General features: G+C 32.9%; 3 protein-coding genes across 5 annotated transcripts; 1 reads left to right on the top strand and 2 right to left on the bottom strand.

The window, feature by feature from the left end:
• The first annotated feature begins 1,047 nt into the window (after positions 1–1,047).
• Positions 1,048–4,040, top strand: LOC143600253 (uncharacterized). 2 transcript variants are annotated; one of them, XM_077078003.1, is made up of 7 exons: positions 1,048–1,254; positions 2,417–2,481; positions 2,554–2,640; positions 2,671–2,789; positions 3,533–3,604; positions 3,681–3,743; positions 3,922–4,040. In XM_077078003.1, exons 1-7 carry the CDS (start codon positions 1,145–1,147, stop codon positions 3,964–3,966), a joined length of 561 nt encoding a protein of 186 aa, XP_076934118.1. In that variant the 5' UTR covers positions 1,048–1,144; the 3' UTR covers positions 3,967–4,040. The 2 variants fall into 2 exon arrangements, with proteins under 2 accessions (XP_076934118.1, XP_076934114.1); XM_077077999.1 differs by having other exon boundaries at positions 2,554–2,789; positions 3,922–4,031.
• Positions 4,041–5,634: 1,594 nt separating this feature from the next.
• Positions 5,635–7,301, bottom strand: LOC143600239 (ethylene-responsive transcription factor-like protein At4g13040). 2 transcript variants are annotated; one of them, XM_077077985.1, is made up of 6 exons: positions 7,259–7,301; positions 7,057–7,181; positions 6,735–6,819; positions 6,435–6,609; positions 6,033–6,154; positions 5,635–5,869 (listed from the first exon to the last, which is right to left on the bottom strand). In XM_077077985.1, exons 1-6 carry the CDS (start codon positions 7,296–7,298, stop codon positions 5,739–5,741), a joined length of 678 nt encoding a protein of 225 aa, XP_076934100.1. In that variant the 5' UTR covers positions 7,299–7,301; the 3' UTR covers positions 5,635–5,738. The 2 variants fall into 2 exon arrangements, with proteins under 2 accessions (XP_076934100.1, XP_076934105.1); XM_077077990.1 differs by having other exon boundaries at positions 6,735–6,816.
• A 9,520-nt stretch (positions 7,302–16,821) lies between these two features.
• On the bottom strand, positions 16,822–22,224 carry LOC143600229 (nuclear transport factor 2-like). The gene is made up of 9 exons (XM_077077980.1): positions 22,176–22,224; positions 20,736–20,873; positions 20,302–20,590; positions 18,784–19,022; positions 18,530–18,704; positions 17,700–17,821; positions 17,554–17,619; positions 17,135–17,201; positions 16,822–17,060 (listed from the first exon to the last, which is right to left on the bottom strand). Exons 1-9 carry the CDS (start codon positions 22,221–22,223, stop codon positions 16,855–16,857), a joined length of 1,350 nt encoding a protein of 449 aa, XP_076934095.1. The 5' UTR covers position 22,224; the 3' UTR covers positions 16,822–16,854.
• Positions 22,225–22,404: the final 180 nt, after the last annotated feature.

Genomic DNA, 22,404 nt, shown 5'->3' with positions numbered 1-22,404 from the left:
ATTTATTTTTTATTATTTCATTTAACATTAACATATTTTAAAAATATTAAAATATATGTATAAATTTTAAAAAAGTGAATTGAAACATATAATAAATAAAAGATTAGAATAAGTTTTGTAGGGTTAGGTTCAAATAAGAAGTTTGATTTTCCTAAGAAGGCTAGGAAGGAGGGTATTTTAGTCTTAACACTTTAATATCAAAACCCACTTATTTTAATCTCAAAACTCACTTAAATTAATTTTCAAAAACCCACTTACATCTTCACTCATCTCCTACAACCACCACCACTCCACCGCCCACCGCCACCACAACCGTCACCCACCGCCGCCACCTTGCCGGAAAAGTCTATGGAAATTTCGCTGGAAAATTTCACCGGAAAAGTTGTCGGAAAACAATCATCGAGAAATTTCGCCGGAAAAATTGCCGAAAAATTCACCGAAAAGTCGCCTAAAAAAGTCATCAGAAAACGGCCGCTGAAAAAAACACAATGGAAAACACTATGAAAAACACAATGAAAAAAAAACACAATGATAAAAACACAATAAAAAACACAATTATATGGCACAATGGTAAAAAACACAATGGAAAAAAATACAATGATAAATATAATTGCATAACACAATTTTGTAAAACACAATTTTGGTAAAACACAATACGTAAAAAACCTACTAATTTATTTTTTAATTTTTTTATAACAACATAGTACTTATATAAAAGATAAAAAGACACTCGTTATCATGGTGAATTTGTTTTTCAATAAAAACGTCGTAGAAAAAGTTATGAACGTTTTAAAATGATGGAGGAATTTTGCATGTATCTTGCATATGAAGAGAGAAAATAAACAAATATGTTATTTCTTTTATACCCTTTTCCTTATTTTCACAGATGATTTCCATCTAAATTATTCTTAAACCCACCATTTTCAAAAATGTTCAAAATCTACGTAGAATATTATTATAACCTACAAAAAACTATACTTACTTCATCTTATAACCAAACCCTTAATTCGATTCTTGTCCCTCTTCCTCCCCCAAATTTCGATCTCTCTGGATTTGTATTCAATTTATTTACAGAGAGAGGCTTTAGGGTTAGGGTTTTATCGCAACTTATTATTATTATTATAGAGGTTGAGTCGTATCGAGAATGTATGCTGATCGGGTGGAGGCTGCACCGAAGACCTCTATTAAAGACCGTCTTAACGGCGGAACCCTAGATACTCATTCCGCCCGCCGTAGACTGGTTACCGGCAAGAGGTTCGCTTCTCTCTGTTTAATTATCGCTTTCTATGGATACAGTGTACATAAATTCTGCTTGTTTGCTTCATTACCTTTTTAATTTGATTCTTAATTTGAAATTTTGACTGTTCGTTCTGATTTGTTGTTTATAGTTGAGTATGTTTTAAGCGTGGCTTACACTGCTTTTGACACAAGTACCAAGGAAAAACTTGCATTTTGGTTAGTATGGAGATTTGTAATTTGTGTTTGCTTTTATTAAGCATGCTGATATGTTGTGTTGCTAGTCAAGTGAGTAGATTTAGATTTTCAAGTATTGCGAATTGTTTTATTGTAAGATAATTTTAGCTAAGCAGTTAATGCAGAAAAGTCAAGGACTGAGACATCGATAATTTTAATATCATGTAAAATTCATATATGTAACAATTTAACACTAATAATTCAGTATACTCTCTTACCATTAAAAATTAACCTTTTGCAACTTGCAAAATACTAACAATCGTAGCACTGATAAAGATTAATACTAAAAATTGATAATTAAGACTTAAAACAATGATATCAGGAATATCGATGATATATCGCTTTAATATCTTTCAATATCATCGATATTATCGGTTCCAATTTTGACAAGGGACCGATAACCATATATCACTGATATGTCGGTGATATCGACTGCATAGAATTTCAGAAGGATGTTCTGAACACTTTGTTGAGGGTTAAATATGAAATAACCAGAAAGTTAGTTTTGGACATTGTTAGGGGCAGCAAACCACACGCAAAAAAAAAGATCAGTTAATGACTTGATGTGAATGGTCTGTGATGGTTGATGTATGTTTCTAGTGGGAGTTCTATAAAGTAGATTATTTGAAAGTTGGTGCTACAAATTTTAAAAGCCTTGTGGCTTTTTAACTTCATTAGTAATATCAAGTATGCTGTAGCCTGTAGGGAGTTTTTCTTACTCTTTTCTAATTAATTGTATCAACATAACAATGAAACTCAGTAATTTAGAAAAATAATGCTGTCCATGTAACGTATTATTGATTAATAAACGACTTACCATGTGCTTTTGAGGCTTTTAGTTTGATATTAGTTGAAAATTTGTGCAAAGCCGTATTAGGGTTCCAGTGACTCATGTACATACCATGTTATTTTTCTGATGAAAACCAGTGTGTATCTTGTTCAGGCAGAGGCCAGCTGATGATAAATGGGAGCATGATCTTTTTGAACAATCTGATCCACAAGCATCAAGTATGATTTTGAATACTTGTCAGTTGTTAAACATCTACTAGTTGTTACAATGATGTTATTATTGGCTTGTAGATCGCAAAGTAGGTGCCAATGACCTTCGTTTGAAGCTTCAGAAAAAGAATAATGCAGGGGTAAGAGATCTGCGTGAAAAGCTATCGGGTTTAACTTATGCACAGTCAGCAGTATCGGCTCCAGCAAAGCCAAAAGCAGTGCCAGAAGGCAGTAAACCTGTTAGGAAAAGCATTGTAGCTGAAGCCCCTGTAAAAGAGACTAAAAAAGTTGCTAGCACTGTTTCTAAGAAAAAAAAGGTATGTTATTTGCTACTTTTCATTTGATGATGTGTTAAATATGATTGCAGAAGTTATTTTACCTCAATAGTAATCTAATATATTGAATAAAAGAACTAGGAGGTTTTATGCTTAACAAGTATATCGCGACTTTTAACTAATATTTGACCAGTTTCTTATAAACTATTTTTTTTATACTCGTTTGACTTGATAGAGATTAAATATTACCTATGTCGTTTCATTAAATAAAAATGAGTCGTATGTGCCGCCTCTACTTTTTATATTTATATGTCTAAAGGTTTCCCCTTTCTGGTTATACTGAATAAGCAAAACATTCTCCTTATGTATTTCAATGTTTTATGGTGGTATATGAGTTAAATATGGCTGGGTTTTTGTTATTTTAATACCAATACCTTTTTTCAATATAAAACGGTTTAGAAGGCTTCATGCAATAAAAATAAACCATGGGTGCATTTCAACCTATCTTACTCGTTTACTCTTTCAGCTATTTTTTTTTAATTTTAGTGGCATGAACAGTTAGAATTAAAAAGGATAAACCGAATTGACTTTTTCATAAGTAAATGTGTCAAATTTGGTAATTCTACTTTTAGTCCTAATACTGTTCTCTTCAAGGGCCTAGCTTCTTGCAACTGAATTAAGTCTCCAATCTAGACGATCTACATATGTTATCAGCTAGATCTTTTTTCAATTTTTACCTTTACTATAATAATGATTCTTTTGTTCACATTATGTCTCTCGTGCAGGCTGAAACAGTGGACACTTTCTTACAGTCACTAGGTCTTGAAAAGTATTCAATTACATTTCAAGCAGAGGAAGTATGAATTCTACTTTCTTTTATACTATTAGTTAATAGAACTTGCAATGAGTTTTTATACATCTTCTGTTTTGCAGGTTGATATGACTGCACTTCTACACATGACTGAGGAAGACCTTAAAGCTATAGGAATTCCAATGGTAAGTTAGTTTCGATCTTGTCTGTTTAGATTAGTATAGATATATATTTTTTAGTTTTTATTATAAACCATGTATTTTATATATTAAATTAAATACATATGATGCTAGGTATTCTACTATTGAATGTATATGCCGACTATTTTTTTTTCTAACTACTCAATGGATCTTATTTATGTAGGGTCCAAGAAAGAAGATTCTTCTGGCATTGGAATCAAAGGCGTGATTTTGTGTTTTGAACTGGTACAAGTCTATTTAGCGGGTTAATTTTTATTCACAATGACATTGATAGCATTAGAAGTGTAATGATAATGAGTTTGCTGTACTTTACTATATAAATTTTTAAACTAACGTTCCTATCGTAGACTGTTTCGACTTTGATTATATTAAAGTTCTTTGTTTATTATGTTAAAACTGTGGCAATATGCTGATGATTTATAAGCCATTCACACCCATTGTTTGACCATTTCCCAAAAAGATTGTTGATCTGATCACACCCATTGTTTTAAGTCATTTCGAAATCAACGCCAACTTCCATTGAATCTTTCGTATTCCTAAACTGCCTAACTTCATGGAATCATTTGTTTCATGCTTTTAATCATCAGTTAGACAGTTACCACTAGGTTAAGCTTTCCTGCCCTGATATCAACTTATACAGCCAAATTCTTGTTTCGGTAACAGAGAGAACTTGTTAGGCCCGCTAGGTAAACAGCAGTTTGTGTGGGACATGTGTCCTCCGGAGGACAAGGTAGAGACGAGCCGAAGTTGAATTCAAACATAAGACTAAGATATGATATATGGTTTTGAAAATATAAACTTGAGAATTTATCAAACAAGAATGTCAGTATGACCTATAAGTGATATGGAGCTGGACGGAAGACGCTTGTCTGTTAAGAAAATGTGTTGTTTTAACTGTTACTAAAGCACCATTAGTGAATTGTCTCCTAGCCAATGATTTACTTACGTTTTGATGATTGGCAAATTGTCCCTTATTTTAAACGAGTTTTGTATGTAGTTTTATGAATATCAGATAATTAAATTTGAAAGAACGAACAAAAGTTCATAATAATGGATGAAGTTTAGGGTATTTGCATTGGAAACGTGACAAAATGACGAGATTACCATGACCAATTCGTCGATCTCTACCGTCTTAAGAGATATGAGTATTGGTTATGACCCCGAGAGGTGAAATATTGGTTCATTTCCATCATACCTCAACGTGTTGATGTAAGTGAATGAAACCTGATTGATGGTTCATATCATACAATGTGGTCAAAGAGGTGCTAGCCAATTGCTCGCAAATCACCATCGCGGAACACCTTCGGCTCCATTTGTTACTCGGTCCCCCAAAGCCAAGAACAAAAGCTCTTGATTTATTCTTGTGCGATGGTCGACAAGTGGAGGGGGGAGAGAGTAGCAATTACAATTCAAAAGTGGGGGTTATATTGCCACCCAAGCCATTCCATTCTTTATATAATATCAAGGATTCAAGGGACAAACTTTAATTTTCTAAGCTAATCACTATAAGAGCTAATGCAACTCAAATCCTAGAGTTTTAATTAGTTAAGCTACCTTAGCCACAAGTAATTAGAAACTTTATTGAATCAAGATCGAGGTTATTAACCTAAGGACAAGAAATGCATGCCAAGTCACTAAAACAATAAATCACATTGGGTTATGCACATAATGGGCTTAAGCCCAAAATAGTAACTTGGTGGCTAGTATGAAGCTATGAGCCCATTACATCTCCTTAAGCAAAATCTTTTACCAAACATTACAAATTAACTGATTACTATCAATATCATAATGCAAGATACATAACACATATCCAAACACAAGGCTAGGCCAATGACAATAATAATCTTTATAAAAATTGATGCAAGAACCCACATTCTTGTACACAAATAGTCCCCCAACGAGTAATATTGATCGGGGCATGTGTGCACTGTAACCTAAAACTTGCTAAAGCTTATAAACTTATAATAGAACTTTTAATAATCAAGAGTCTGATGTCTCAGATCCTGATAAGCTATTTCCTCCTTGATCCACATCCAGCTCGGCTTTTATGTCACTATTGTCCTGTGACGGATGCTCAAACTTCATCCGGGAACTAATCCTTCTTTGATGTTCTAACAAAATACATTTTCATTTTTAAAACGTATTCATTCGTAAATAAAGAGTCAACGGTTGACTTTTTGACTCATCGTGCTTGACTTTCTAAAAATTCTTTCAAGAATGATGGTCAATTAGTCAACCGCTGGAAAAAGATACTAATGTAGAGTGAGAGGATACTTTTGCTGTTGATTGCTGACCGAGTCATGGTTAAGAAATCATCCCAACTCAGTTTACTGAGTTCCTCCTTCTGCTCCTCTGTTAGCTCAAAGTTGGGTTCTCTACCACACATGAAAGCCGCCCTATACCGCAAGCACATTTTTAAGATAACAAAAACTATATTATTTTAAAATAACGGAACATTTTATAATACGGTTTTCTATGCATTCAAATACGATTTTGACTGTTTGATCCATTCGGCCTGTTTCCTTTTTTAGTTAAAATCATTCAACTCTTAACTCATTTAATCCGTCGAAGATTAAAAATAATAATAAAAAAAAAAGATAATACAAACTGACTCGAATATAAGTGTATATTGTGAAATTGTCACACCTACAACTGTGGTTTAAATAATTAACTTACCTGTCATACAAACTGGCAGCTTCTTCTTGGGAGCCGACAGTGCCTAAATGGATTTGTTTTTTGTCCACTTTAATGGCAGCTTGCCATTTCATGTTTTTGTAGTAAACCCCTCTCATTATGCACGGTTCTTGATTCTCAAAATGTTTTCTTCTGTGTCGTTTACGCCTTTTGAACACTATATTAATTTCAGAAGAAAATGGTCAAAGCATTAAAAATGTCACTTATATGAGAAGCCTGTAATTATATTGAGATGATTATAGTCAGTTTATGGCATGTAGAATAAAATTTGAGTGGGCAGACCTGGATGCTGAATTGGCTGCTTATTAGATGAGCTTGATTCATTGACATTTGACGATTCGGGTTCATCGGATTTTGTTTTGTCCTGCTATAAACAAGAATAATGCATGAGAAAATGTTCTTCCTAATTTTGAAGTTTATAGACGTGTTAAAAGGTTTATTGTAAAATCAAAAATTAAAGTGGATGATCACTAAAAATTACAGTTGCAGTTGTATATAAAAGCGCATAATCACTTTTTAATGACAATTTAATAAAGTTTGAACATACACATGTGCCACCTATTCACATAGGCCAAAACTTAACAAGAATATAAAACATTATTACCTCTGCAGATCGGTGAACGGCAAGTGAAGTTGTTAGAAGCACGGTGACGTGTCGGGAGTTTTGGATCCCACTTTGAGACTGCCCATTCTCAATTGATGGTATAAAATCTAAAGGAGGACTTCCCCCTAATAATACACAGATATATAAAATGTTGAAAAACAAATATGCAGATCAACAAATAACAAGAGAACAAAATAAATACCATAAAGCTTGATCAATCGTTGTCGACGAATGCTCACCATACTTTCCTACCACAAACCTAAACCATCCAATATAAAGTCACAACAATATTTCACATTAATAATTAATCAATCTTGTATGCTAACATTAATAGACACTAAATCATGTCACATGAATAAGTACTATCTTAATTCAATTTAGTACCTTTCACTAACCTAACACATTAAGTAACTAGTGATGCAGTGCCAAAAGGCCTAAACAGGTGGTTAAAAAATAATGTAAAGCATTTAAAATCCAACACTTAAAAAAAATATTACAAAAAACAAGACTAATATCAAGTCAACGCCACTTGGTTAACAATCTTACCACAAAAACATGGAACAAAAGGTGACAAAATCCTGTAATTGTGAACACCCAAATGGGGAAAACTATTAATTTTCTAAAAATTGCTAAATCAAGCCCAAACAAGTATTAACCTAAATTGAACAAACATCCTAGGAAAAACAAAGAGTATCTGAATCAAGTTGTTAAAGTAAGAAAGAAACCCCCATTTGGGTTCACAAAAACCAAGTCAACCCACCCACCAACCTACCACCACCTTTTATACTTGCAATCAAGAAAACCCCACAAAGATCAATTAGTGTTGATGAAGAATTTAGAGAGGCAGTTGGTGTAAATTAATTATTATACCTGAAAAGGTGGTGAAACGGAAATGGGGTTTTGGTTTTGATCTGGATGGTAGTGAATAGGAATAGGAATAGGAATAGGAATAGGAATAGGAGGATTACAAAGGCAAGGTGGTGAGGTTGGAGAGAGAAAGATGAGGTGATAGAGATTATATGTTTTATTGTTGAGAGAGAAAGAGAGAGAGAAAGGAGTTAATTTAGAGAGAGAAAGAAAGAGGGGTGTAGTTGCTCATGCATCTACCACCTTTTGTTTTTATGTTTGAGGGTCATGTTTTGATTGCAATGTTTTCTAAGAGTGTGTTTTGTAGTGAGAGGACATGATTGAGGGATTCCTTGTTAACGACTAAATGTTGTATTAGATGTGAATTACACATTGATACTTCATTTCACATTCTAACGATTTTATCATTCTATCAACTTAGAGAATTGTATTAATTTTTAAAATAATAACTAAGTTTTAAAATTATTTCAATTAAGTCACTTATAAAATATTTTGTTCCAATCATAATACTAAAGTTTCATTTTTATTTCAATCATAGATATTTTACCTGAATAATATTTTTTAAATAGTTTGATATTACATAATATTTTTTTTAATTGAAAAAATTAGTTAAAATTAAGAAAATTAATTTTTAGATTGTGAATATAGCAACAATAAAATTAATTTTTAGATTGTGAAAATAGCAACAATAAAAAAGTAGTAGAAAAATTTAAGTTATGTTTTTTTATAAGAAACCATCATTCTTTGAGAAAAATTCTAAAAAGATAGTTAGGTGATATTAAAATATTTAACACTACAATTATTAATTGCTTCAATATAAAAAAATATAGGAACATATTAATTATATTGTCTTTTTTCGCAATTTTTAGAATTTGTTTTCTTTTTTGCAATTTTTCGCATATTAAAAAATATTTTTCTTAATTTTTACTAATTTATTCAAATTTAAAAAATATATATTATGCAATGCCAAACTATTCAAAACTAAATAAAAAAAAACAAAAAAAAAAAACTAGATAATCTGCTATACATGTAAAATATCTAAGATTAGAAGAAAAATGAAACTTTAATGGCCTAGTTGAAACAAAATATTTTATAAATGACCTGATTGAAAATTTTTCAAAATTTGGTTACTATTTTATAGGTTAATCCCCTTTTTAATGTATGCTTTCTATAGATTGTTAATTTAAAACTATTTTATTGAAAAATCACAAAAGGCCATATAATGTATAAAGAGACTTAGAATTCTTGTCATATAACCGTGTTATGTATCATAATATGCATATATGATATTTTTCTATACTTACAACTAGTTACGTTTTATATATAAGTAATGCATACCATACAATCAATGACGAAGGTTGGACGAAAACGCGAGAGAGTCTTTTTATTTTTTATTATTATTTTTTTGTTGGGGGGGTATGTTAAGTTTCGGTAGTGTGTATATAACTAAGAATTTAAATTGTGAATAGTTCTAAATCATGATAGGGCCATGTCGCGTCTTGGGTATTTGACACTTTTATTTTTTTTATTTCAAAATTATGTTTCTAGCCATAAATTTTATTAATGGAGTTATCATACGATCCTTAAACTTTACTATTTTTTTAAACTATTTACATTTTTACACCTGAAATTTAATATATTTTTAAACGATTTACGCCTTTACACCTGCACTTTAATAATTCTTTTTCTTTAAACGGTTTACATTTCTACCCCTAAAATTTTAATAAAGTTATTGGTATATTAAAGTTTTTTTTCTTGTTTTTAACATATATGTCACAACCCAACCTAAGGCGGAAATGCCGGGGCGTTATCCGATTGCTCACAGCTTAAAGATACCATCATGAATATAAATGACAGTATCTAATTAATTATTTTATTTCAAAGAATATAAACAAAATCCAAATACAACAAAACAATTCAAGTAAATAAATATCATAAGTTTAAATCCATGCTTGTCTTCGTTAAAACCCTAAAGTCTTTCTAAATGTCCATACTTCAACTTCAAGCAACCTGTATATGCATAGAAAACAGAGTTTGTCAACATAAAGTTGAGTGAGAATATCACCAGTTTTGCATGTCAACATAAATAAGCATAGCGTGATAAAAGCGGTAAATGTAATCAAACCATAAACAAGTATGTAGACCGTTGCCAAGCGAAGCGGGCGTTGGTCAATAGCATGAGCACCCAATACACGGGAATACGATGGACCCCTCCGAATATACGAATGAGTGAATAATTAACACAATATACGAATGAATAAATATTAACACAAGTAAGCATGTAACATGTATATTTGATTAAGTCACTCACAATTACATGTATACATTTGTTTGATATATATATATAGTATGAAATACGGATAGGTACGCATATGTCTCAAAAACGTTTAGAAAAGTTTGTAAAATAGGGGAATGATAAACTCACCTTAAATTAATGACAAACGAATATCAATATGAATAAGCGAGCTAACGAATAAGCGAGTCGTCCACTACATGTCAAACGTTATAAATAATTCAGAATCTGAGACTTTAGGATATGATAACATAAATAAAAACAAACTCGTTGCCACTGGAATCAATCCAAACGGACGTTTAGAATTCAAGTTATGTTTGTTTTAAGATTTAAGCGAGCTGGTACTGACCAGAATCTGAACAGCAAGTCGGAAGTCGGGTTTTGGTTAGTAGCCTTAAAATTACATTACGAGAATAAAAGTCTTCTGGACCGAATGTTGAATCCGATCAGATACATGAGAAAACGGATAGTCAAAGTTATTGACTATTTTGCCCTTAAACGGGGTTGACTCTAATTGACCCGTCAATACTCCTCAATCTCATAAATTGATTGAGGGTCATCGACAAGTGAGTATTAATAAACGTTTGATCAGTCAACAACTTACCCAGATGGTGTTTGTATTAGCGAGAAATCGAGGTCAAAGGTTTAACGAATGTCAAAGTCAAACTACAGCTCTTAGTCTTCAAGTAAACGAGCAAAAAAGAGCAAGAAAACGTTGGTTGAGAGTAGGTGACGGCTGGGAATGCTTAGTTGCAGTAAACTTTAGGGTTTGGAATTATGATGTGTTTATATAGAGGTTAAATCAACTTGTTGGACAAGAAACGGGTCAATTTTGGTAACCGAATCAAACAATTAAAGATGAAATCGGGTCTTTAAATCATTGATATATTAACCAAATTACTGAATATGAACCTACACATCATTACACACTAAATACAATAACTTGTGGCTTAATTTTCGTGATTTAGGGTTGATTTAGGAAAGATTTAGCATTAAACGAAGATCACGAACAAATTTGGCTGATTTGGCGACATCTTCGCGCCGCGCGAAGGTGTAGCTTCATCAGACTTTCAACTTTTGACAGTTTTAGTCCTTGTAGTTTTAAAAACGCATTTTAAGTCATTTTAAGCGATTTTAAGAGTTTCTAAGGGCTATTTGGCACAAATGAAAGTTAAGGAATTATAAACTAAGATAAAAATAATTATTTCAATAATAATTGCATAACTTTACTAATGAAAAAGATCCGAATAAGGTTCGTAACCCGATAAACGAATACAAATATGAGCACGGAAAAATCCCGAAATGTTACAATATATTTTTTCTTTTATCTTTTTTATATGCTTATTATTTTGTTAGTTATTATCTAGGTTTTATAATTAAAGCTCATTTTTAGCTCTAGACACTAGACATGTTTTGTTAATCGTATGGTTTATTTAATTTCATCGTTGTTTAAGTTAAAGCTTATCTGGTTTATATTAATTATCGATATACCTGGTAACAAATATATTCTCGCCAACACCCACTGCTAAGTTATTTCAGCCTTTAATAGAGGTAATAATATATAAAAAGTGATTAAATTCTAACTTAAAGAGGGCCTTGTGTTTGTGGGTCTTCTTTTTCTTTCATAACTTACCAACTTACCCCTGACGGTAGTGCTCATTTCTTTTGAATTTTGTGTCTATTTGGTCACAACTGCCCTTTATATTTTGTCTTATTTACCTTGAAACCCTCTATGTTATTTTATTGCACATGTACTGATGTACATGTTTCTTTTCTTGTTGTTTTCATGTGACGAGGTCAATTGTGTAGGGTTTAAATAGAAAATTGCAATATCCGCTATATATGAAATTATGAACAAACATTCAGTAGTGGTCCTGAACCCTTTAACGAGCAGTCTTTTATGGTAAATTATTTAAATTTAAAAAATGAGTTAACATAAAAGTATATTTTTATATTTAATTAAACGAATGAAAATGGAAAAATGTTTTATTTGTGATTGTTTGTTTTTGCCCGTTTATATATGGCCATTAACATTCATTTATTATCTTCATGTTGGTAATTTTACATGGTATTCTTAAGTCGGTGAATATGGGAGGGTAGAAGTTGACAACTTGGTCAAAGTTAGTTAAGTTTCCTAATTGCATATTAGATAGAATTTGATAATGTCACTCTTGGCTAGCAAGTTAAGGTAGCCGGGTTATGGTCAGACATTGTAACTAACCGAGTTAAGGTTTCATATGATAGCGTCACAAGAGAGACACGAGTTATGTTTCATCAAGCCTTTTGAGTAATATTTGTTTAAGATAATTATATTAGGAGAAATCTAGTATATCGTTTAATGTGTTTCATTTTGGTAAATTATGTCAATTTGTTCCTGAATGGGTCTCAAAGCCAGGTTAAGCTCTTGGTCTATATCGATCAAAGTAATGATCAATAAGGAGGCAAAAGACATCGATCAAGGGCTATCATCAATAAGGAGGGATCGACTTTTGGAGAAGTTGATATCAAAAAGGGAATCGACAATCAAGAATTTAAGGCAGGGAAGGTCGAACGCAAAACCCATCATCGATCAAAGTCGAGTTCGTTCTAAGCGATCAAAACCATGATCTTAGGCACATCAAAACCAGTGTCAAACACGTTAACCGGCTTCAGACACGTTATCTACGTCGGACACGTTACCAATGTCAGACACGTAATCAGTGTTGAACGCTTAACCGGCTTCAGACACGTTATGCGTCAAACACGTTACCATTGTCAGACACGTAATCAATGTCGTACGGCTAACCGGCATCAGGCGTATTACCGACGCCTTACATGTTAACCGACACCAGACATATTACCAGTGTTGGAGGCCTAACCAGCATCAGATGCGTTAATTGGCTTCAAACACGCTATCATCGCCTGACGTGTAACCAACGTCAAACATGTAATTAGTGTCAGATGTATTACCGATGCTTGACATGTTAACCAGCATTGAACGCGTTACAAGTGCCGGGAGCCTTACCGATACCCAATGTTGCAAAAGTCGCTAGGCGGACCCTAGGCGGCCGACTAGGGAGTTGGGAGTAGTCGGAGCACTCGGAAAGTACTCGGAGAGTACTCGGACATGTTAATTATAATGAAAATTATTTTTTGGACATTATATATGTGTTAAAATAAGCATAATTCACATCAAAAGGGTACCCTAGCTGACTCGGCAACTTTTGAATGACTTTTAACTTACTTTTAGAGAACCCTAGCCCGCCTAGCCCGACTTTTGACGGCCTAGCCCGAATTTTAACCGCCTAGCCCGACTTTTTGTCTGACTTTTTACCGACTTTTAAAAATTCGTAGCCCGACTAGCCTGAGTTTTGACCGCCTAGCCCGACTAGTCCAACTTTGACCGACTTTCACCGCCTCCAACTTATCCAGGCCGACTTCGAAAAAGTCTTCAAGGTAGGGGTCCGAGGACTAACTAGTCACCGACTAGTCGGCCTTGGAATCCGACTTTTACAACACTGCTGATACCTGACACGTTAGCCAACATCCTACACATTACAAATGTTGGATGTTTGGTCGACATCGGGCAAGCAATCAATGGTGTACAACTGACGCATTAACGATGTCCGGTGTGCAATTGGCGTTAGACACGTTTTCAGTTTTGTAATGTGATACAAATGTCAGGTGCGTTGGACAACGTCACTCGCATAACTCATGCCAGACACGTAACTGGCGTCAGATGCATAACCAGATGTGTAACCGACGGCTAAATATGTAATATACATGTTTTAGAAAAAAGAAATATGCAAAAATACTTTAGTAAATATAGGAAAAATAATCATTTAATAAGTTAATTTTAATGAAATGGATACATATAATCTACATGTTTTAGTAAAAGGAAATATTTAATTGATTTAATGAATGGATAAATGTGTAACGTATATATTTTAAGAATGAAAAACATGTAATTGGTTTAAGCAAATACATAATAAAACCCTTTAAAATTTTGACGGAATTACAAAGATTGTCCTTTATGTTTGTATCAGATTTCAACGATTGTCCTTTGTCTTTAAAATTGACAGAATTTGTACTTTATGTTATCCAAATGCTACATACACCGTTTGTCCTTTGCTACTAACCCAGTTATTTTTTCACATTAAATCATGTCATGTGTCTTGTACAGAAGGGAAAATTAGTCTTTGCATCTACCTATTTTAAATAAACATTTTAAGAATTAAAACTAACATAATTAAGAAAAACTTTTTCCTCCCTCCAACCTGCACTACCACCACCTCCAACCATCATCACCACCAGGTTCAACATCCCCCAAAATCAAACATATGCAAATCCCTTCATATCCAACTCAAATCAAGAAACAAACTCGTAGAACCAAACCCTCAAGAACAAATGTGACCTAAAATCAGTTGTGATGAACATCACACCGCAGAAATTGATTTGGGGATTTTTTTTTTCGGGGTGGGGGGGGGGGGGGTTGGCCTACCTTTTATTTTTTGACTTATGCTTATATTTTAAAGTAACTTATAGTTTATTTTCTATTATTCGATAAGCTCTTTTTAAGTGTTTAGATTAGCTTATATTCTACAAGTTGATAAGCTCTTTTTAAGTGTTTGTGTTAGGTTTTTTTTATTTAGCTTATGTTAGTAAAATGATCAAAAGGGGCATGGTTATATATTATCACATAACTTATATTTTATATGTATCTACTTTGTTTTTATGAGTTATGTCATCATTTTTGGATAAATTTATATCGATGATGACGTAAAACTTCTACAAAAGTACATTAATATTCAATAAGCATTCATCTTGGTTTTGTTAGATCTCCTGCAATCATATCTCTAACTGCACTCATGTATAAATCATTTATTTTACGTTGTGTACTTGTGTCTTCATCTATTTCATTAATGTCACTAGATCCTCGACTATTAATACCATTATTTGAAGTGTAAGATTCTTTTTACGCCTTGTTCTCTCCTTCATCACATGTATCTTTTCTTCTTAATATAATTATGAATTGCCGTAGATGCTAGCATGATCTTCACTTATGACTCGTAGGTGTAATTGACGTGCACATGTTGTAATATCTCCCATCTAGCCTTCCATACTCCAAAAGTTTGTTCAATGGCATTTCTCAATGATAAATGATGACAGTTAAATATCTATTTGACTAGGAGCACAACTAACAACCGTTTTTCCACCATTTACCTCTTATAAATTATACGTCAATAAGTTGTTAAATTGTTACAGTAATAAGTTGCCTTTTATTAATTATCCACCATTTGCCTCTTATCAATTATGCGTCTTAATAAGTTGTTATATCCACCATTTTTTAATTTGTTACAGTAACAAGTTGCTTCAATAATTATTAATCCACCACCATTTAAGGCAAATGAGGAATTTACACCGTTACACAAATAAACTTCTTCAAATAAGCTAAAAAACCATTTTCAGATAAGCTTCTTCAAATTAGCCTATATAAGTTAATAAACATATGCTTAAAAAGCTAAACCAAACACAAGTTAAGCTTATTTTATAAAAAAAATAAAAAATAAAAAAGCTAGACCAAACACCCCTTAAGCTGTCATGGAAGAGATCTGTTCAATTCAATGTTTGTTTGACAATGGAGAGATAGAGAGTTGGTGTGTGTGCATGTTTTAATAATTAATTAATTATTTTTTTTTTTGGAAATAAGAAGTATGTTTAATGAACAAAGACCAATTAAGAAATTTGTTTAATAATTAAAATACATTTTTTAAATAAATGGGCAAAAAAGCCAATTTGTACTCATGTGCAAGGCACACGACAGGAAAAATTAACTTGGTTAGGGTCAAAGAACAAATAATGTAGCATTTGGAAACGTAAAATATAAATTAGGTTAATTTTAAAAATAAATGACAATCATTAAAATCTGATACAAACATAAACGACAAGGTTTTATAATTCTGTCTAAAATTTTTAGCAAATTAACTATTAATATATTATAGTAACACAACAGCCATTGGGTTTGTCCTTTAAACATCTTGTGTTGGAAAGATTATAGTAACATATTGTGTTGGAAAGATTGAAAGATAATGATTTTAAGTTTCACATACAACAAAAAAAATTAAAATAAATTCTCTGATTAAAAAAAAGGACCACACCCTTATGATCCGCTCGAGTTTGCATTTTCAGACAAACCACCTGAACAGACGATGGGGATGGCGACTCAACAAATGAGCCTTGGGGGAAGTGATTGACCATTTAGGATGTTACAAGGTAATCTAACTGAATATGACTCTTTTAACAGATTTAAAATTAAAATTAATATAAAAATAAAGTCAACTGTATGAAACAAAAAAAAAGTTGGCAAATGCAATTAAATTTGTTAATAAATTCAATACCAGTTAACCTCAGGAATTGGTGTTATGAATGCAACAAAAAAATTTGAGTTTGCAACTAAATAGGATGAGACATGAAAAAGAAAAACAAAACAAGTAGCTCAATAATTTGAAATTCGTGGTTTTCCAACATCATTCATCTCTACTCTCTACTAAAATCCCAAAATAGCAGAGCTATACTACACTACACAACACAACATAAGCAAAATTTTCCTAACTAAACCCCAATCCCAATCCAATCAAAACAAATTCAAGTCCTTCAAATTAAGCGCTGGCCGGAACTCGTGGTGCCATATTCTTACCAACACCCATCCCCCGGTTCCTCTGATATCCATCCCCACCACGACCATTGCCACGGCCACCGCTAAATTCCCGATTATACCCTCGTCCACCACTGAAGTTTCCACGCCCCCTCATTCCTTCATTTCTGAATCCCCCACCCCTTCCTATTGAAAATCTTCCACGCGCTCCTGTTTCATAAATGTAATGCATCTGTTCTTTAGTGTTTTTAACTTTTAAGATCCAATTTCATACAGAAACTTACCTTTGGAGTTTGTTGAGCGTTTCTCCTCAACAGCAGCAAGGCGTCCATTGATTGAAACCGGTGAAGCCTAAAACATCATAAGGTACACGTCACATATTTACATCAAAATATTCAATAGAGATATTCTCTACAACATATAAAAAAAGGGAAAAATAGACAAATGGTACCTGTGGTTTGACGATATTGCAAGTTTAGTTCCCAATGTTAAAAATTGCAAACTTAGTCCACAAACACGTGTGAGAGGGTTGCATATTTAGTCCCCACCGTTAATCCCAGTTCTGGAGTTTAAAGAGGACAAAACGTGCAGCTCACAAACTTTGGACTAAGTTTGCAACTTTTAAAATCAAAGTGCCAAAGTTGCAATATAATCAAACCACAGAGACCAATTGTGCAATCTTCTAACAAAAATGGGTACATACCGCAATCGCCTTTTGAACTGCGTCCGGTGCCTCAAATTCAACAAACCCAAAACAAAACCCTTGAACCTGTCATAAGAGTTTCACTAAAGTTTTAAAAAAATAAATAAAAAGTGTAAAAAAGGTGCTTCAAAAAAGTCGAAATGCACCCTGTTGCTTCGAACTTGAATGCCATTAGACTTAATAGGCCCAAATTTCTTGAACTCTTCCTCCAACAATGCAGGTATAGCATTCATTGGAAGACCCTTGATGTAAATTGAATAACCATCAGCTACAAAAAAACAAGCAATTAACAATTTACCTCAAAAATAGGCTTGTAAATGAACCGCACGAACATGAACAGAGAATGTTCACGTTCGATCGTTCGTTTAACTTTAACAGACAAACGATCGGACACAAACAATTAAATGAATGAGGTTTTCTTGTTCGTGTTAGTTTGTTAATAAAATGAACATGTTTGTGCTCGTTTATGTTCATTCGTAAACGGTATAAATGAACAGTTCACTAACATAAACAAACGAGCACAACAGAGCTAAAACCAGTTAAAAATAATTGGCCCTATAAAGTTTATAAAACAAGACTAGGTTGTAATAGGCCTCAAAACTTTAAATCAATATACTAACGAACTTAAACAAGTGTAAATTAACAAACATAAATGAACGTAAAAGAAAGAACATAAACGTATTTTAATAAATGAATGTAAACGGACGTTCATGAACATAAAGGAGCATACGAAACATGTTTCAAGTTCATCCGTTGAAGTAAATGAACAAAACTTTTTGTTCATGTTCGTTGGTTTATTAAATAAAAGAGCATAAATGAACTTCCTGCCAAACAGTTCATGAATTGTTCATTAGACATTCAATATGTTTACAAGCCTACTAAAAAATATGAATCAAATTAACTTTCTAAAGAAAAAAATACATGTCTTAAAAAAATACCTAAAACTAGCATTGAGGATACAAAGATAAACAGATACCTTCTTCCTCATGAATACCGTTCTCAACAGCATCAACATTAGAAGACACTGGCTCAGGAATTATAACAGTTGGTGGGACATTGGTCGCTTGCGGTTCTTGGTTCCTTGGTTGAGGTTTCCTTGGAGCGGGTGTGGGAGATGAAAATGGCACACCGTTCTGCTTCAAATCCATTACCTTCAATGATAATATTGCAACATTTAACAAATTACTTATACAAATAACATTAAGATGCTATATCATAATAACAACGTACAATGGAAGCATATGACTTCTTTGGGGTTTCCTCGGTTTTGGTGTTGGGTTCAACGACCGGTGGTGGTGATGGTACTTCAACAACTACTTCAGGCACCACCTCTTCCTTCTCCACAGCAGTCACCGCTTCAACTTCCACAGTTACATTCTCCGGAGATTTTTTTAGCACTTCTTCCACTTGAGATTCCTCTGCCGCTTGATCAGGAATGTTATTCTCCACCACATCAACACTTTCAATAACTGCAGATAAAATGTTTCAGCTTACTTTAAGTATCTCAAATATGGCTTCACTATAAGGATGAAATATAATTGCTATCAAACGATAAAAATCAAACTAGAGCTGTGAAAAATTGTCTGCTTATATCTAGTCCAGTAACAGTTTCGCAGCTCGCTTACTTAAGAAGAAATTTGTGTTTCTCTACTGTACTTTATACGTGCTCAAGAAAAATATGGTATAATCTAACGGCTATATGATAATCAACATCAAGCTAAACTTGAAGGAAAAAGAAACATACAATGTTTGTTTATACGCAGTCCAAAACAACTTCATATTTCCCTACTGGTATAAATAAAACTTCAAAACTATACATGTCATAGGGATGGCAATTGATGACAAGACCCGAACATCATCCGCACGTTTTGGGTTGGCTAATTTGAGGCATTTAATAAAACGGGTGGCGTTCAGGTTGAGTGCTAACCCATTTAAGTTTATATATTTGATTTTTGTTCTTATAATTATGTGTGCTTAAATTTTGATTTTAAATTAGATACATGTAAAGAGTTGGAAATTTGAAAATTGAACTGCTCAACTCTTCATCGTTTTGGCATAAACAACTAATAAGTTATTTATTACCTTGCACTCTAAATTACAATCCACTATAATCGTAGAAATTCTTCATTTTCCCAGTTAACGACACTTAATGTACTACAATCACAGAACACATATTAAAATACTTATATTTATTCTTAGGATTACATCAGCATTTCTACACCTTTCGTATCATTTTAACCGAATAATACTTTATGTCTATTCTAAGAACACATTTAACTTCCGGCTTCATTTTAATTTTAGAAATGTTATCATACTCTCCCACTAAACATGTTAACGTTTGCCAAGTTTATAGAAACAGGTTCTCTTTGTGATTGTAATACATTAAATGAATTTAACCGGGAAATTGGAAATTTTCCTCAATTATAGTGAATTATAATTACAAGTGTAAGGTAATAAATAACTTATTAGATTCGTTTCTGCCTAAAAGATGAAAATTCGTCATGTTCAGGTTACACAAATTCAAATGTGTGCGGGTTAGGGTTGATGATTTTGACACGAATAAATATATCATGTTCAATAGATAAAATGTATGCTTTTGTTCACAAAAACACTCATTCTCATATTAAACATAATAGTTTTTTTTGCCTCTTGTTTTTTTTTATTGCATCAACAATATGAAAACAGAATGATTGATGAAGGGATTTAAAAATTCCAAAAAAGGTTAAATAGGTTTGGTTTTTCAGTTACCTTTCTCAGATACAATGGGATCCTCAACATCCTCAACAGGAGCATTGTTTCCTTCATTATGATTAGCATCCTCCATGTAACGAAACATATCATTTAACACAAAGTAGCCTTTGTCTTGTGGTGCAAGAAAGAAAGATTGAGTGAATTTTCTAACAACATTGTCCTTTCCAGTTAGGTACCCGGTGACTAAAACATTCACTCCGCCATTCAATGATTCTTGTGCATCCACAGATTTAATCTCAGCTCTGAACTCATCATAGTTAAGAGACACTATTTTAGAATTAATAGCCTGCACATCCAAAAGGTTACAGATTTACTTAAACCAAACCAACTAATAACAGATATAATGTGCCAAAATGTAGCATCAACGTTTAATTATCTTACATAATGATTAGCTATATGAATGAAAAAAAATAATAATAAAAGGGTCATACATCCATGGTGGTAGTTATGCTCATAGAACTATCCTGCTCAGGACGTCCAAGTTTGCTGATATCCTGATAAAAGCGGTGAACTAAACCAGGAGATTGGTGTAGAATATGATAATATTGCTGAACAAAAGCATTGCCAACCTATGCATCACCAAAACATAGCATATTATTATTCAACTATAAACAATATAAGAATACTAAATTAATTGGTTTAACACAAAAGGCTAATGTTGACACGCTAGAAAGGTGTCCACCTCATCAAAGTGAGCAACCGCCACAAACTGTAGATGTATCAGCAGGGATGTGAAACTGAAACAAAAACCGACGGTTTGGTTTTATGTTTTTATTAAAAACCAAACTTTCAGTTTGGTTTTGGCTTTACATAATAAAAACCGAAAAAACTGAACCGAACCAAATAAATTCTCATTTTTTATGTTGAACTTATAAAAATTTAATAGAAAATATTTTACCTCAGATGTATAAAATCAATTAACTATTAACTAACAAAAAGATTCAAGCCCAGATTCATTATTTTGGGCCATAAAACTGTTTTTGGTCCCAAAAATTTCAAGCCCAAATAGCAAAACCGAAACTGACCCACGCACACCCCTAGATGTATATTGGCATTTGGCAACAGTGGCGGACCCAGGATTTTTTGTCAATGGGGTCCCAATTTTTCCGGTTTACAAAATTTTTCGGGTCGGTCGTTATTCGGGTCGGGTCGAGGCGAGGAACACAATAAAACACGGAACTATGGTGTCATTGGAAACGAGTAAGTACAAAGAATCTAAATTACAAACTAGATGAAACATACACTTTTAATTCATACCCGAAAAACATGAACATAATCTATATATATGGTCTTACATAATTGACCAAAACATGAAAAAATAACTCTAACACAAATAAATGATTAATTATAATATACATACACAAGGTAAATAATAAAAGAATATGCAAAATCCATGTTAACATTATATATGTTGCATGGTGATAATGACTATATGAGAGAAACTAACAAAAAGCACAAATACCCTAATTGAATAACTAAGACTAGGATATTAAAAAAACAACAAAAAAGGAGTATGGTGGGGCTTGAACCTACAACCTCTCACAAGTAAAACAAGGGACTTTCCACTGTACCAGTTCAATCTTAATAGTATGGGTTCCAAGTATTAATTTTTATGGGGTCCTTACAAAATTTAATATACCGTCTCTAAGTAATTTTTAAAAAACATCGGTGTCCCGGGACCCCGATCGGACCTATGTGGGTCCGCCCCTGTTTGGCAATGCTATAAGAAGTAGCTTAAACCAACATAGTTAAGTGTGTTTGTAAGAAGCTGAAAAATCAGAAATCAAAGAAAACTAATGAACCGATTTAATATCGTCAATTCGTAAATAGAAAATTTGATTTATATAAAAAGGTGATACAAGAATACATACAACTTGAGCTGAGACAGGTTGCTGCGGTGCCGGTGCCGGAGACGCCATTATAGAAACCCTAACCAAATAGGAAACAACAACATTTATTTAATGAATCTAATAATAATAATAATAATAATACGTGAATCTGTGATTTGGTAGAGAACAAGAGACTAATTAATAAACAGGGAATCTGAATCTGTAAAATTAGGGTTTGGCTTGGTTTGTTTGTACCTGAGTGACGACGGAT

The sequence above is a fragment of the Bidens hawaiensis genome, unplaced genomic scaffold, assembly GCF_021521415.1.
Source record: "Bidens hawaiensis isolate Kalapana, Puna unplaced genomic scaffold, B.hawaiensis_p1.1 tig00001960_1, whole genome shotgun sequence".
Taxonomy (NCBI): Eukaryota; Viridiplantae; Streptophyta; class Magnoliopsida; order Asterales; family Asteraceae; genus Bidens; species Bidens hawaiensis.
This window is presented reverse-complemented; position numbering and strand designations above follow the sequence as displayed.

Bases quoted from the DNA above. Each gene is read 5' to 3' on its own strand.
- LOC143600229 (XM_077077980.1), bottom strand. From the start codon at position 22,223: ATGGCGTCTCCGGCACCGGCACCGCAGCAACCTGTCTCAGCTCAAGTT. The intron at 19,023-20,301 runs GTAACTGAAAAA...TTTTATCTGCAG, and splicing joins TCCCATTGTATCTGAGAAAG to TTATTGAAAGTGTTGATGTG. The intron at 17,620-17,699 runs GTGCATTTCGAC...CTCTTATGACAG, and splicing joins TTCAAGTTCGAAGCAACAGG to GTTCAAGGGTTTTGTTTTGG.
- LOC143600253 (XM_077077999.1), top strand. From the start codon at position 1,145: ATGTATGCTGATCGGGTGGAGGCTGCACCGAAGACCTCTATTAAAGAC. The intron at 1,255-2,416 runs GTTCGCTTCTCT...TATCTTGTTCAG, and splicing joins AGACTGGTTACCGGCAAGAG to GCAGAGGCCAGCTGATGATA. The intron at 3,605-3,680 runs GTATGAATTCTA...TCTGTTTTGCAG, and splicing joins TTACATTTCAAGCAGAGGAA to GTTGATATGACTGCACTTCT.
- LOC143600239 (XM_077077985.1), bottom strand. From the start codon at position 7,298: ATGGTGAGCATTCGTCGACAACGATTGATCAAGCTTTATG. The intron at 6,610-6,734 runs GTCTGCCCACTC...AAATTAATATAG, and splicing joins GCAGCCAATTCAGCATCCAG to TGTTCAAAAGGCGTAAACGA. The intron at 6,155-6,434 runs GTAAGTTAATTA...CTTGCGGTATAG, and splicing joins GCTGCCAGTTTGTATGACAG to GGCGGCTTTCATGTGTGGTA.